Here is a 15,490-nt window from a genome sequence, read left to right as displayed (position 1 = left end):
TGTCGTTTAAGTATTCAAGGAGTAATAATATATACAACAATATAATATAATAATATAATAGTATATATACAGAGAATGTAGTAGATACTGCCAAGATAAAAACTTTCTTTTAGTTAGGGTCCTGCATGCTGCCATGCTTGTTTGGCACGTCATAATTTATCTAATTTTTCATCTAAATTTTGTTTTTAAATTCACTATTATTAAGAGAATGAGGAGGATTTAAAACTATTACAATTTAGAGGAGAGAGAGTTTCAAACCTGCGATGTATGAATGAAAACTCAACATTCTATATCCACTAAGATATTAGACCATATATATAATCATTAGTTTTTTTATGCCACAAGCATAAGAGGAAGTTAAGTTGAAGAATTCACAATTTCATCGTACCAAGTCGCAGTTTGGGAGGCTTATTAATTTGATTTCTGATCATTATTTCAACCTTAAATCACAACATATATTAACAAGTCGAAGAACAACGATATCGTATGGATCATGGTTTTTTGCCAAGAAGAAATTTTTTCCATCACGTCTTTGAAAGTACGTGGGAAGATTAGTCGATAACTTAGGGAAGAATTTATTCTCCATAAGTCAACTTCTTTCTTAATTTCTTCAAATAGAGCGCAAGAAATTATAATATCGTAAAAACTCAAGAATGAGACAGTTTAGCGAAGACGTAAGAAAGAAAAATCGAGTTGGGAATTTCGTTGAAGTAGTATCATATTGTTTTTAGAACAGATGGGTGACTTAAAAATAAAGAAAAAGAGTTTAATTTGAACTATAGGGTGTGCAATGTGTTGTATTCCCACATGGGATGTGGACTTAAAATTAGCTTGAGTGGCATTATAGCAATTAATATTCAAATTTAAAATTATTGTGTACCCTATATATGATATATCGTCATTCATGCCTTGTTTATATAAGATGCTTTTAAATAAGGCTATCATCAGTCCTCATAATTCCACATGCAAAGGAAGAGGACAATTAGGTGGTGGCCTTTGGCTTTCAAAGAGAAGGAATTAAAAGAAAAAAGCAAATATATTTGGTATTGTGGGACCATGATTTTTAAGAGTAAGAGTAAGACGGATCGAAATACAAATATCTCATAAATTCGGTCATGAGATGCACAAATGGATCAGCGATGCCACCATCATCCTGTGCTCTGGAAAGGTAGGCAAAGTATGTCGACTTTGTTGAGATTGACCATTTTTATTTTGCAAGATACAGAGACCTTATCTGATTGAGATCAGATAAGTTTCATATATTTTTGGAGATTCTTATAGTTTAGTGATTGGCATGTGCCCAAGTAATCACACTCCTAAGAGGATGCAATATCTACTCCTAGATATCTTCCGGGATTCTCTCAGTTTAATACGGATTCTATATCTTGCCCATTGCTTAAGTCTTAAATTGCTTACTAACTTGACCGTCGCAGAGTCTTGGTCGCTATCCCACCGGTACCAAGGTGATCTTACGATTATTTACTCTTTTACAGGTAGTCGAGTAGATGCATCTCCTCTATATACATTAGTGCACGAATTTGGTCCCAAAATGCACTATTTTTTAATACATTGATATATACACACTAAGAGTTAAAGAATTTGGGTTAAATCATATGAGTGAGTGCTAAATCATACGAATGAGCTAACCATAATAATTTGAGTCCAATGTGCCATTCACATAAATCAAATCTAAAACCTTCAACTTACAAATAGAGAAGAATTTTACTAGAAAATAGTGTACTAAATACACCATCTTTGGAGTTAAATTATTTTCTTCATTTCTAAGCAATTCTTAGGTTTCTATATGTACGTTAAACAAAACCCACTTGTTTGGTTTAATGGATAAGTGATTAGATAAAATAGTGTCGGTGACCAATTAACAATCTCACTCACTCATTGATAAAACAATATGTGAGCGACTAATTCCATCAATCGTATACATACCAGTGCGTGAGTGACTAATCCCGACAATCTCACCCAAATTTATGGCTATAATGGTATCAAGTCTAACATTATCTTTAGCACAAAAGTTTAATGTTTTTGTTTTTTAGTCACTTCATGTAATTTGAGACTTGCCCATGGTCAACTTATTGAGGACCACAAGATTGCTAGGTGTGGTAGTCCAAACTTCAATTTCCCTAACTTTTGGCCTTCAACATCAGATCTAACTACTCATAGAACCCTACACAATGAGATGCATACACATGCCCAAAATTGCCTTCAACTTGTTGGCTGGGTGACAGCATAATTTTGTGGTTGGATTTGAAATGGAGAGGTGAACTAAATAGGACAGGGACAGTTCAACAGGTTGATCTAAACGTAACAAAATTAAGTTGACATGAATTCAAAGGTTTTTTTTTTGTATTGGTCATGATTTTATGGACCCAAAAATTGTTTTTTGGGCCCCAAGAATTTTCCCATCCAAAGATTTAGAAAACTTGCTTAAATTTTGGGCCAATCAAAATTTTAAAAAAAAGCCCAGCCCAAGGCCCAAACATTATTCTTAAAAGAACGCACACGCAGCGTACAACCAGAGACGGAGTGCAACCACGCCCAATTCCTCCAACAGTCGTGCTAAGTGCTAACCACCCAATACCAGCCGGCGGCGGCCTTTCCTCACTCCCATCACCGCCGGCAGCCTAACCCTATTATTAATTATTAAAAACACCCACTTTCATCAACCCCTCAAGCCCGTTCGCTCCCTCACTGCCACCATCTCCCCTCCCTCCCCAGTCCCCACCCCCAGAAACAAATCAGAAGAAAGAAAGAGAGAGAGAGAATGACAGATCTGGGTTTTCTGTGGGATTTGGTGGTTGGGTACTTTTTGGGTGGTATGAGAACGTTGAAATGGTGAAGGACGACGACGGGATTGGTGTTGTGGGTGGTATGCATGTCCACGAAGATTATATATGTAAAAATTACTTGAGGATAAATGTTTAGGGAAACTTTCAAAATGAGAGTTTATACAACTTCTATGGCACCTTATATTTTTAATATAGGGTAAATATCAGTTTATTACCTTCATGTTTCACGGTTTTCAACATTTAATATGTTAAGTTTTTTTCGTCTCAAAGTTATACCTAAAGTGTAAATTTTGGGACAGTCTCATACATTTGTTAGTCAAATTGTTAAGTCTCTCGTTAACTGATGACGTGACGCCTATGTGAACAATTATTTTTGCAAAGTTTAGGTTTTTAACAAATATTCATTGTTTGTGGCAGTAAATGCAGAGGATGACACTACAAATAGTGAGTTTGTGGACAGTGACTATAGTTTGGAAGATGATGATTGTCGTGCAGTAGATGATACAGTTGTAGAAAGTGTCATTGGAGATGCTGAAAGAGGTGAAGGGGTTGGGAACCAACATCCAGAAGAAGTTATTGATGCAAGGGATGTAGAAAACGTTCCCCTTGATTATGAGAAACAAGACTCAAATGACATGCACAGTGTTGACGATTCAAGTTCAGAATGTGATAAGAAGATCATGTACCCTGAGTTCAATGAAGAAGTCGACAGGGATGATCCAAGGTTTGAAAAGGGGATTGAAGTTCATAGATGTTGCATAGTTGAGAGAGGTAGTGTGGTCTCACTCCATTAAGCATAGTGCACCTTCTATTAAGTTAAAAAGGAATGAGAAATGAAAGATTAGTGCAAGGTGTGAGAAAAATTATCCATAGAGATTGTATGCTTTTAGGATGTACAATGAAGATTCAATGCAAGTGAAAACCTATGTTGGGAAACATGAATGTCCGAGGATTTAGAGGGAAAATCCTAACTGTGAAGAGGTATGTGGACAAGTTCATAATCAACCCAAACATGCCTATCACTACATTTATGAAGATAGTGAATGATGAAAGAATGATTGAGATCCACCTCAAGACAACTTACAGAGTAAAAGCACAGTGTTTGAAAATCCTTGATGGGAGTAACGTGAATTAGTACAAAAAATTGTGGGAGTACTCTGATGAGCTTAGGAGGACAAACTCGGGTAGTACAGTTCATATGAAGGTGCTGCCCTATAATGATGCTTATGTGATATTGCAGGGGATCTATATTTGTTTGGGGGCTTGCAAAAATGGATTTTAAAATGGATGTAGGCAGCTTGTAGGGTTGGATGGTTGTCACTTGAAGGGAGTGTTCAAGGGCCAGTTACTGTCTACAGTGGGAATAAATGCAAATAACCAAACTTGGGTTATTACATATGCCATAGTAGAGCTCGAGAACAAAGACAGTTGGGTTTGGTTTCTGGAACTGCTAGCTGCTGATTTGGGAATTGTGAACCAGCGTACTTGGACTTTCATTTTTAACAAACAAAAGGGTTTAATACCAGCTTTTGAGAAGGTGCTGCTTAATTGTAATCATCGGTTATGTGTTAGGCACTTATACACCAACTACAAGGTAGATGAGTTTAAATGGGAAATGATTAAATTATGCCTTATGGAATACTGCCAAGGTAACAACCATCGCTAATTTTAGAAAGAGTATGGCTGAGGTGAATAGGCTGAATGTCAAAGCTTATAAATGGTTGGTGAATAAACCAGCCTTGCATTGGAGTAGGTCACACTTTGAGACACACGCTCAATGTGACATTCTTTTAAACAACCTTTGTGAGAGCTTCAATTCTTTTATCCTAAGGTCTAGGGACAAGCCTATTATTACCATGCTAGAAACTATAAGAGTTTTATTGATGAAGTGGATATGATTGAGAAGAGATGCAATGAGGAAGGATAAATGAGCTATCTGCCCAAAAATCCAGAAGAAGTTGGATGAGTACAAACTGAAAAGCTCACACACTATAGCTACATGGTCTGAAGGAGAAAATTTTGAAGAGGATGAAGGCAGAGGCAATATATTTGTGGTGGATTTGAATGGGTGCACTTGCTCATGTAGAAGATGGAATTTGACAGGCTTTCCTTACATACATAGTTGCTCGACCATCTATTATGCAAGGAGACAGCCTGAGGAATTTGTTTTCTCTTGGTACAAGAATGAGAAGTACTTTGAAGGTTACGAAAACTTGATTCAACCCGTCCAAGGCATGAAATTTTGGGAGCCATCTAAAAACAAATGCATTCTTCCTCTAACTTTTAAAAGGCTGTCTAGAAGAACAAAAAAGATGAGACATAAGAAGGGTGAAGAAAATGAATTCAAGTTAAGCAAGATAAGGCAAAAAAGTGCGAAGTGTAGTGTTTGCAAGGCCTTGGGACACAACAAGGCCAGATGCCCAACCACTCATCCTTCTCCAGCTGCTAGAAAAGGAAGAAAAAGCAAGAAAAATTAGGTATAATTTTGATATTTTTTGTTGATTTTTCATTTCTTAAGTGAATTTGTTATTTGTGAAGTGTATTATATGTTAGTGCTAATGCTATATGGGTTCATTACTTAGGCCTTAACATCTAAGGTATCACAACCCTCTCAGTCATAACAGTCATGCACTCAGGAAGCTCCACAACCTTCATCTTAGCCAACTCAAGCCTTTCAAACCACTTCAAAGTCTACTGCAAGAGGTCAGAAAATGAGGAGGAATGTTCCATGATGCTGCTTAAATGCTTTAGGTTGTTTAAGGGTTCATTTCGTTATAGTTGAATATGCCCTTAGTTCTTTTGAAACAACTTTCCGATAGATCTTTAGTGTTTTGGACAAATCTTTGGTGTTTTTGGTACTCTAATTTTGGTTTGTGGAAGAACACATTGACCCATTAGTTGTTAAAGTTGTGGTCTTTTGATACTTTTGTGTGAATTGTATGGTGTATATTGAATTTTGTTGTGAATTGAAAGTTGTTGACAATTGAACTTTATTGTTAGTTGGTAGTTTAAATGATGAATTTGCAGATTTAGAATCAAAGCTTGTTTGAAATTGGATTAATAGAAAGTTGTGGTTTTTTCCTCTCTTTGATTTGATTTTTTTTTTTCAAAAAATTTTGGCAGGAAAATGTAAGGTACATGGTTATGGGTTAAAAATTTTTGGGTGGTAAATTTTTTTTTTGAACCTTTGAAGAAAAAAAAAATCCACGTGGCGCCCAGTCATTGTCCACATGGGTGCCACATCATCAGTTAATGAGAGACTTAACAATTTGACTAACGGATGTATGAGATTGTCCTAAAATTTACACTTTAGGTATGACTCTGGGACGAAAAAAACTTGATGTACTAAATGTTGAAAACCACGAAACATGAGGATAGTAAATTGATATTTACCCTTTTATATAATAGTTTATGATATTAAAGTATAAATTAATGTTAAACTGAATGTGACAGAAAATTTATAAAGAGCTTCACTTTAAGAAACTCTTATATTTCAAGAGTAATGTTATTCATCTCAAGTTTTTATACCACATTTCTACACCACCTTAGGTGACATCTGATGTGGACAACCACATCATTTGAAAAATTTGCAAAATCCAAGGAAATGAAGGAGAAATACTCATCGTATACCACAATCATCAATTAATTAACTAGTTTTTCTTAATTATTAGTTTATTAAATAATGAACTAATTTTAAAATTTTGATTAATTCAAATGATGTGGTTGTCCATATCAAATGCCACCTAAGATGATATGAAAATGTGATACAAAAACATGATACGAATAATTACTCTTATTTCAATATTTACACTTGTTGAGCCATTATTGTAACTTTGTTTTTGTGATTGATTAGTCCAAAAGTGCTATTCTGTCCCTTCTTGAATACAAAAGTTTGATTCACAGTTGTAATATCCTGGAATTGGGGAATACTATGCCTACCACTACTGGTCAAAAGACTCCCTCAACTCAATGCCGGCAGTTTTGATCAAGAATGTTATTCTTAGTATTTATTTATATCATCTCGTTAACGAATATGAGGTTCTTATGTGTTTACGGATTTTATCTCTATTAAAGAGATGATATAAATGATGATACAAATAGATGTTAAATGTAACATTACTTTTATATTTTATTAGGCAATATATTTTTTGAAATCTTAAATATTTTGATCGGCATCAATATTAAATATCTTGTTCGACGTCTTCACTACATATATGATGGATAGGGATGGGATCCCGTAGGTTATAAACTTTCAAGGTTGGTTCACTACTACAATTTTGATCAATCATCTTCTTAATCATCACGTATAATTCAACTTCAACAAGTTATCCTAATGTCTCAATATGAAATGTTGATCTTGTGTATAATTGGTATGACACTTTGTTGATTATTTCCAGTTTTTTTTTTTAAAAGTATTTTGTCAAGTATCTTGCCTCATGAGTCATGGCAACCAAGTTCAATCATGACATCAAAGAACTAAAAACATGCACAGTTTATGTACATCTGCCAATGAATTTTAAGACACATATTTTAATTCGTATATTTGGAATTTTGAATCATGGTCAGCTGTTGATAGCAACAATCAAATTACATGATACGCTATATCATTTGAAAATAAAACATCTCCTAATAGTATAAGTAACTAAGGGTTGGCTTAGTTGAAAAGCTCCCTGGTTGTGTGTCACCCGACAAAAGTTCAAGTCCCGCTGCCAGCAGTCTTTGTTGGTGCGTGATCTATAAATTCATATCGGTGACAACTGGTAGTTAGGCACCACATTAAGTTCTTCTGACTCGAGGTTGTGGGTATGCCCTTTAAGCACTTCCACCCCTTTTAAATCTCCTAGGGGATTGAATTGCCTAAAGCCCGTAGACATTTGAGGGGTGAAATTGCTCTTATGTGTCATCAAATCCATTGAGCATAGTAGTAAGGTTCACATTGTACATTATATTGGCTGCCATCGAAAGAACAATAAACTAATTTATACTATGAAACACGTAGTATTCCATACCAACTACATAATATTTATTTATACCCTAATAAGTTAATTTTTTTTAATTATAAGCAATGCATGTCTTTTGTGATGGAAGAAGAGTTGCAGTATAATATATATATATATATATATATATATATATATTTGATAATTGGCTTTATGTAAATTATAGTTCTGTTCCAATCCAATCAAATATTTAGAAGAAAGTAGAAATTTGGTCTCACACAAAAAGAAATATTATATTTTGATGATAAATATTAAATAAGGAGTTGAGTTTCACCAAGTATTTGATTAATTTGATGTCACCATCTTTTATAAGTTATAACAACGTCGTGCATTGAGGTTAATTTCCATGCAAAACATTTCTTCTGATTTCCCCCTTTTTCTTATTATTTTGAGCCTAATTTTTGCACTTCAAGTAGGCCCAATGGGTTCAATCTAGCCTACATTGCAGCCCATTAAGTAAACGGTAATGCGACTAAAGTGAGAGGAAAGTGTAAAAAGAGAAAACGAGTTACATTGCAGCCCATTAAGTAAACGGTAATGCGACTAAAACGAGAAAAAAGTGTAAAAAGAGAAAACGAGTTACATTGCAGCTCATTAAGCAAATGGTAAGTCTTATCACGAAAATACAACTAAAACAAAAGAAAAGTTGAGAAGGAGAAAACGAGTGTAGAATTACTACTTTTTATCACGAAGTTGGGTATCTGAAATACCCGATATGGTGTATTTCAAAGATGCAATCAAATTGTGCAAAAGATAGCTGTCGAGCTAGCTTTCTTGATCTTGTTGATTTGCATACGAATAATGTCGTTAATTTTCTTATAACGAAAAATGAGAATAATAGACAAAATTGTTCTCAATTTATTATATAGCTTAAGCATATTACAAATATAGGGTTTTATAAAAAGGTTAATTTCAGTTTACTATCTTAAAGTTTTTTTTTTTTTCAACATTTCATACATCAAGTTTATTTTGTCCTAGTTTGGTACCTAAAGTCATAAGTTTGAGACATTTTCATTCATCTGTTAAGTTGTCAGTTAGAACTTTCGTTGACTGATGATGTGGCGCACCACGTAAATAATGACTGGACGCCACGTGTTAATATCAGCTCACGTGGATATTAATTTAAGAAAAAGTAAATAAAAAAACTACCCGCTGAACTGAAATAAAAAGCGAAATTGATTTCAAAATTTTTGCAGGTTTCGAACTTTTAAAAAAAAAAAAATATTTGAGAAAATTTTCTCTAATTTGAATGAATCTTAATGAGTTGATATACCAACCTATTGCAAATTTCTATAATTTCTGTTGAAGGCAACCGATGCCAATATGGATATGTACAATTATAAATTAATATTTTCACAAATTTACCTACATTAATATTTTCACAAATTTACATATCAATATTTGCACCTATTATCGATACTTTAAATACTGTGTGTAATTTCATGTATCTCAACTGGAATTTAGCAAAGTAAAAGTATTTATTAGAAATATCCTAGTGAATTAACAAACGGAAATCTAACCATCGAACCGAAATAAAAAACGATTGACGTATTGAAATTAAAATCTCGGTGAACCGAATCGTTTTCCTTTTTTTGTTAAAGGCACTTTACAAATATACCCTTTGCACACATAAAGTATCCCCTCGAAGAGGGCAGAAAGTCCGTGAACCTCACAGGGTATAAGCCCGAAAAATACAAAAAGTAAAGGGGTATTTACGTAAATAAACTGCTATATAATAACTCGCCCGTCCGTTTTCCAGAAGCACAAAAAGGGGCGAGCGGAGCAGAGGAGTTTACGAATTGCCGTTATCCATTTCGGTTTTCTCTCTCTTAATCTCTCGAAGATTTTTACCAAATTTTAGGGTTTTTCTGCAAATCTTTGGAATTTTGAATCCATTCGTCGAGAAAGAACAATGGTTTCCGATTCGATCACCAGAGCCTCCGTCCATGCGGTCCCAAACAATGGGGGCAGGGATTTGGGGAAGAAGAAGAGGGTGAGATTGAGATTTCAAATTTCGGTTTTTCCTTTCTTTTCTTTTTTTTTTTGGTTCCGATTTCTTGAGATTCTAGGCGCGAAAGTTTGTTTTTTGATTGATCTTTTTCGATTTGATTGATTTATTTGGGGATTTTTCAGGCCAGGTCTGCCAAATTGAAGCAGTGCAAGCTCGATGTTCGTCGGGAGCAATGGCTTTCTCAAGGTATGCATCCGATCTTACAATTTTTAAGTTTAATTTTCATTTGCAATTGGAGATGTCGTTAAATTTCGGAGATTTGTGGGTTTTCTATGGAAAGTTATTGTTTTTGGCATTTGATTGGATTTGGTGGGAATTAGGCGCTATGAAGAACAAGGATTGCAAGGAGGAACAGAACAGTGTCGTTAAAGCAGGCAAAGAGCGGAATAACAACCGGTCATTTGGTAATCTGGAGATGAGGCCCAGAGGTGGACAGATTGATGGATCCATCCACCATCACCACCACCACCATGACAGTGATATGGAGTCGAACAGTCCGAACAGTTTGACAAGTAGTGTCTTGGAGAGCAACTATTCCGAGACTACCTTTACTAGCAGCAGCAGTAGTAGCAGCGGTGGCTGTTGCTCTGGAAATATCACAGAGGATGAGGAAGGTGGTGGCGATGATGGATGCTTGGACGATTGGGAAGCGGTGGCTGACGCCTTAGCTGCGGATGAGAAACCAAAAAATACATGTCCAGAATCGCCCCCAGAGCATGAACCAATTGCCCAAACGGTTTTTCCTCAGGAAACGGCTATTGGGTCTGATCAGGTCGAGCATTTGAACCCTCCATACAGCAGAGTTATCCCTAAAGCTTCAGGGAATGGCCATGCTTGGAGGCCTGATGATGCATTTCGGCCTCAGAGTCTGCCCAATTTGGCTAACCAGCTTAGCTTGCCGAATTCAAACCGTAAACATTACAGTTGTGGTGGTGTTCCTTGGGCCTATAACGGTGTTGTGCCTTCCTCATGTCCTATATGCTATGAAGATTTGGATTTCACAGACACGAGCTTTTTGCCTTGCTTGTGCGGATTCCGGCTCTGCCTTTTCTGCCACAATAGGATTATGGAGGAGGATGGTCGCTGTCCCGGCTGCAGGAAGCCATATAAGCATGAGCCTGTTGAGGCAGAGACAAGTGTGCATGGAGGAAGTCTCACATTTCGGCTGCCTCGTTCTTGTAGCATGATCACAAGGTCCTAAGGAGAGCTTCTGCTTTTCGTGAGATATGTATGCTGGTCTCTGGTTTTTTGCGTCATGTGTTTTGCGTGTTCTACAGTCTTAGTATTTGATTTCGCTAGTTAGATGTGGGTATAGGGTTTTGAGCGCCCGGAATTGACCTGCTTCTATTTTGAGTTGGTTCTTATCTGTATGGTGCATTTGCTGATGTAGAGAACTCAGTCACTCAGTGTTCTTATGTGAATAGATAAGGTGGTATAGAAATTCAATACATGAAACCATTTTACTCTGGTATGCTACTTCTTTTAGTTTAATTTTTTGCCTAGATTTCCTTCTTATATATTTAATTGTCCTATTGATTGTCGTGTTTTGGTTTTGGTTTATTGACATTGCTAATTGATGGTGTAGAAGGCATCCTTCCTTATCCCGGATGAGTTGTTCCTAATGGTTTAAACTCTATAGTTTCTTCATAGTCGTACATCTCTATGGCTGGATTTGGATTCAAACACAAGGTCTGTTTCATTAATCTCAGCTGTTAAATCATGATAATGTAGAAATTTCGGATCTTCTTTGTGGTCCATTAATATCTTTGTTTTAACTTCTGAGAACAATGTTATACACCCACCTGTTTATACTTCTAATGTAGGGGATATTAGTCTTTTAAGATTATGGCGTATACAATTTTCACGTGGAACTTCATCTGGGTAAGATTCTGTACGTGGGCGTTGGTCTTTTAAGATTAACATGGATATTGGCAAACCCTAATCTACAGTTGTTTGTGCTGGTAACATGTTTCATGTGAGAGAATAGGGTACAATGTCAAGAGAGAACCTAGGAGCTTCTCTTGCTTAGGATAGTGTTGGTACCATCGTCGAGGTCATTTTCCCCTGTCGAGTTCCTCTTTATGAGATTTGCTGCATTTCTGTTGAGCTTGATAAGTTGGTTGTGTTTAAGGCATGAAGGTATTATACAGTACTTATGATGCTTTAGATTTAGTTCTAGTTATCTTTTATCCCTTTCGACAAAAACGTAAAGAGGGTATCTTTTATCCCTCAAGAACCCGGAGACAATGACTCCGGTCACTTGGAAGTCCTTGTGTTTTTCATGGCTTTTCGTGTTCTATCACGGTTTCACTTGTCTGTAATCTGTATGCATGGATTCTGTGTTCTTTCTCAAGCAGCCTCAAATGTTTCACCAGCATCTCTTCATGTATGAATGGTTTGAACTTTTTATACATCAAATTTGCCTTCTACGCATCACGAAACCATTCATTGGAAAAAGCGTATGATAGGGTCCCAAGAGACATTCTTTGGAGGATTTTAGAGAAGAAAGGAGTACGAGTAGCATATATCCAAACTATACAGGATATGTATGAAGGAGCAAAGACTGCCGTAAGAACTCATGAAGGACAAACCGAAAGCTTTCCCATAACTGTAGGATTACATCAAGGCTCATCCTTAAGTCCTTACCTCTTTGCGTTGGTAATGGATGAGTTAACAGGACATATTCAAGATGATATTCCTTGGTGTATGCTTTTCGCAGACGATATAGTGTTGATAGATGAAACTCAAGAAGGGGTAAATGCAAAGCTTAACCTTTGGAGAGAAGTGTTGGAATCTAAAGGTCTTCGCCTAAGCCGATCAAAGACAGAATATATGGAGTGCAAGTTCAGTGCAAATGGAGGCCAAAACGAGTTAGGGGTGAGGATCGGAGATCAAGAAATACCAAAGAGCGACCGTTTTCGTTACCTAGGATCTATCTTGCAAAAGAACGGAGAATTAGATGGAGATCTCAACCATAGAATACAAGCTGGATGGATGAAGTGGAAGAGTGCATCCGGCGTGTTGTGTGACCGCCGTATGCCACTGAAGCTCAAGGGAAAATTTTATAGGACGGCAATAAGGCCGGCGATGCTGTATGGCACAGAATGTTGGGCGGTGAAGCATCAACACGTACACAAAATGGGTGTAGCGGAGATGAGGATGCTTCGTTGGATGTGTGGGCACACGAGAAAGGATAAGATTAGGAATGAGGATATCCGGGGTAAAGTAGGAGTAGCCGAAATTGAAGGAAAGATGAGAGAAAATCGGTTACGGTGGTTTGGACATGTGCAAAGAAGGCCTACTGACGCTCCGATTAGAAGATGCGACTATGGGACAGAGGTTCAGGGCCGAAGGGGTAGAGGAAGACCCAGGAAAACTTTGAGAGAGACCCTAAGAAAAGACTTAGAGTACTTGGATCTAACGGAGGACATGACACAGGACAGAACACAATGGCGTTCTAAGATTCATATAGCCGATCCCACTCAGTGACTTGGATTTTCCAAGTCTCCAACCGAGAAGTTGTCCTCGTTCGGGAAATTAAGGGAACACTACCTCAACCTACATGCTCCACTCACAAAGCTCCAACATACAAGCTTCAACAAAAGAAAATTCAAAGAACTTAGCGAAGAAGGCTTTGGTGATTTAACACAATACGTTGAAATGAAGGAAAGCTTATTTATTGATATCTTGATAAATTACAAATATGTACATATACTTGAGTCAAAATAAACAAACAAGAGGGAGCCTTCACAAAGGTTGCTTAGGAGAAGTCTCGGCAGTCGGTAGAGCCCCAGAAAGAGAAGGCACCGGAGGGGGATCATTCGGAGCCTCAGTACTGGACAGAACCCTAGAAGGAGGAGGCATCAGAGGTTGATCATTTGGAGCTTCATTACGCGGTACAGCCCCAGAAGACGAAGGCAATAAATGCCTTTGGAACAAACCCACAAATCTCTGATGATCAAGTAAAACCTGACCATCAGATTCCTTCATCTGGTCAAGCTTCCTCTTCATGTTTGTAGCATAGTCATGTGCGAGCCGGTGCAACTGTTTATTCTCATGCTTGAGCCCTCTAATCTCCTGTTTGAGACTCATCACTTCAGCCGCCAATGATTCAACTTGGCGGGTTCGAGCAAATAGGCGTTGTGCCATATTAGACACAGAACCTGCACACTGAACACTAAGAGCCAGAGAATCCTTAACAGCCAACTCATCAGACCGTTTGGAAAGTAGTCTGTTATCTTTGGGAGTGAGAAGGTTCCTGGCCACTACCGCAGCGGTCATATCATTCTTCATCACGGAATCCCCAACGGTAAGAGGACCAGTAGGGGAGACGAAGGATGGGCGCCATATGTTGTCTGGAGAAGGCGGGGCTGCCTCTTCAACAAGGTTCAAGTCAAAACGACGGTCGGAGGGGCCAGACATTTTCAAAGGTGTAGAAGAGAGAAGAGGTCGGACAAATCAAGTTCTTAGAAGTGCAAGAATGGAGCTTCTACAGGTGGATATTCAAGTGTGCTTTGGAACTTAATGTTAGCCTCTATAAAAATCTGCACTCGACGAAGCTTCAGAAATCGAAGAGGCGTTTGCTTTCTCAAAAGCTGGGCTGCTCAGAGACCACGAGGGTCGATCTCAGAAATCGAAGAGGCGTTTGCTTTCTCAAAAGCTGGGCTGCTCAAAGACCACGAAGGCCGATCTCAGAAATCGAAGAGGTTTGCTTTCTCAAAAGCTGGGCTGCTCAGAGACCACGAGGGCCGATCTCAGAAATCGAAGAGGTTTGCTTTCTCAAAAGCTGGGCTGCTCAGAGACCACGAGGGCCGATCTCAGAAATCGAAGAGGTTTGCTTTCTCAAAAGCTGGGCTGCTCAGAGACCACGAGGGTCGATCTCAGAAATCGAAGAGGCACCTACTTTTCCAGCCTTGTCAGCACCTGTCACACGCACACTCAGCTTTGCGGAAATTATGGGCATTCTGTCGAAGATTTCTGGCGAAGTAGAAAGCACATGAATCGTACTGTTCAATCACCCACTTCCCACACGCAACAGTAGCTCATGGGTACCACATATAACTTTGCCAAAGTTCTCTGACAAAGTTGAGACTACTTTTCCAGCCTTGTCAGCACCTGTCACACGCACACTCAGCTTTGCGGAAATTATGGGCATTCTGTCGAAGATTTCTGGCGAAGTAGAAAGCACATGAATCGTACTGTTCAATCACCCACTTCCCACACGCAACAGTAGCTCATGGGTACCACATATAACTTTGCCAAAGTTCTCTGACAAAGTCGAGACACGTGAAGCTTGCAACTCTCACTACATCGCTCTGACCAAGAAGGGTAAAAGAATAGCAAAGAAACAACACTAACAAAGTTTAGACACATAAATTTTGACGGCCTAGCTACCATATTATTACCCACAATGGTAAAGGAACAGTACCACTGCTGGATAATTGGAAAGTCCCGGTGTGTCAACCTCTGTGCTTCATGGCAAGATAGACTAGCAAACATGCCCAACCTTTACTCACATTCGAGAAAACACTCCCAACAAGATTGCTTGCCCCAAAATCGAAGAGGCATCGCCCTCCGAATCTCGAGAGCCAGATTCCCAACATGATTACTTTCTCAAAAATCGAATAGAGGGTAAAGGAACAGTACCACTGCTGGATAATTTGAAAGTCCCTGTGTGT

General features: G+C 37.9%; 1 protein-coding gene across 1 annotated transcript; it reads left to right on the top strand.

Annotated features, from left to right (window-relative positions):
- Positions 1–9,559: 9,559 nt before the first annotated feature.
- Positions 9,560–11,283, top strand: LOC103431172 (uncharacterized). Its single transcript, XM_008369314.4, has 3 exons — positions 9,560–9,794; positions 9,935–9,998; positions 10,133–11,283. Exons 1-3 carry the CDS (start codon positions 9,714–9,716, stop codon positions 11,011–11,013), a joined length of 1,026 nt encoding a protein of 341 aa, XP_008367536.2. The 5' UTR covers positions 9,560–9,713; the 3' UTR covers positions 11,014–11,283.
- Positions 11,284–15,490: the final 4,207 nt, after the last annotated feature.

Source organism: Malus domestica, chromosome 14 (assembly GCF_042453785.1).
Source record: "Malus domestica chromosome 14, GDT2T_hap1".
Taxonomy (NCBI): Eukaryota; Viridiplantae; Streptophyta; class Magnoliopsida; order Rosales; family Rosaceae; genus Malus; species Malus domestica.
The sequence above is the reverse complement of the archived record's forward strand: the minus strand, read 5'-3'. Positions and strand labels throughout refer to the sequence as shown.

Coding starts and splice junctions, on each gene's coding strand:
- LOC103431172 (XM_008369314.4), top strand. CDS start 9,714: ATGGTTTCCGATTCGATCACCAGAGCCTCCGTCCATGCGGTCCCAAAC. Junction 9,795..9,934: donor ATTTGGGGAAGAAGAAGAGG/GTGAGATTGAGA, acceptor GGGATTTTTCAG/GCCAGGTCTGCCAAATTGAA. Junction 9,999..10,132: donor GGAGCAATGGCTTTCTCAAG/GTATGCATCCGA, acceptor GGTGGGAATTAG/GCGCTATGAAGAACAAGGAT.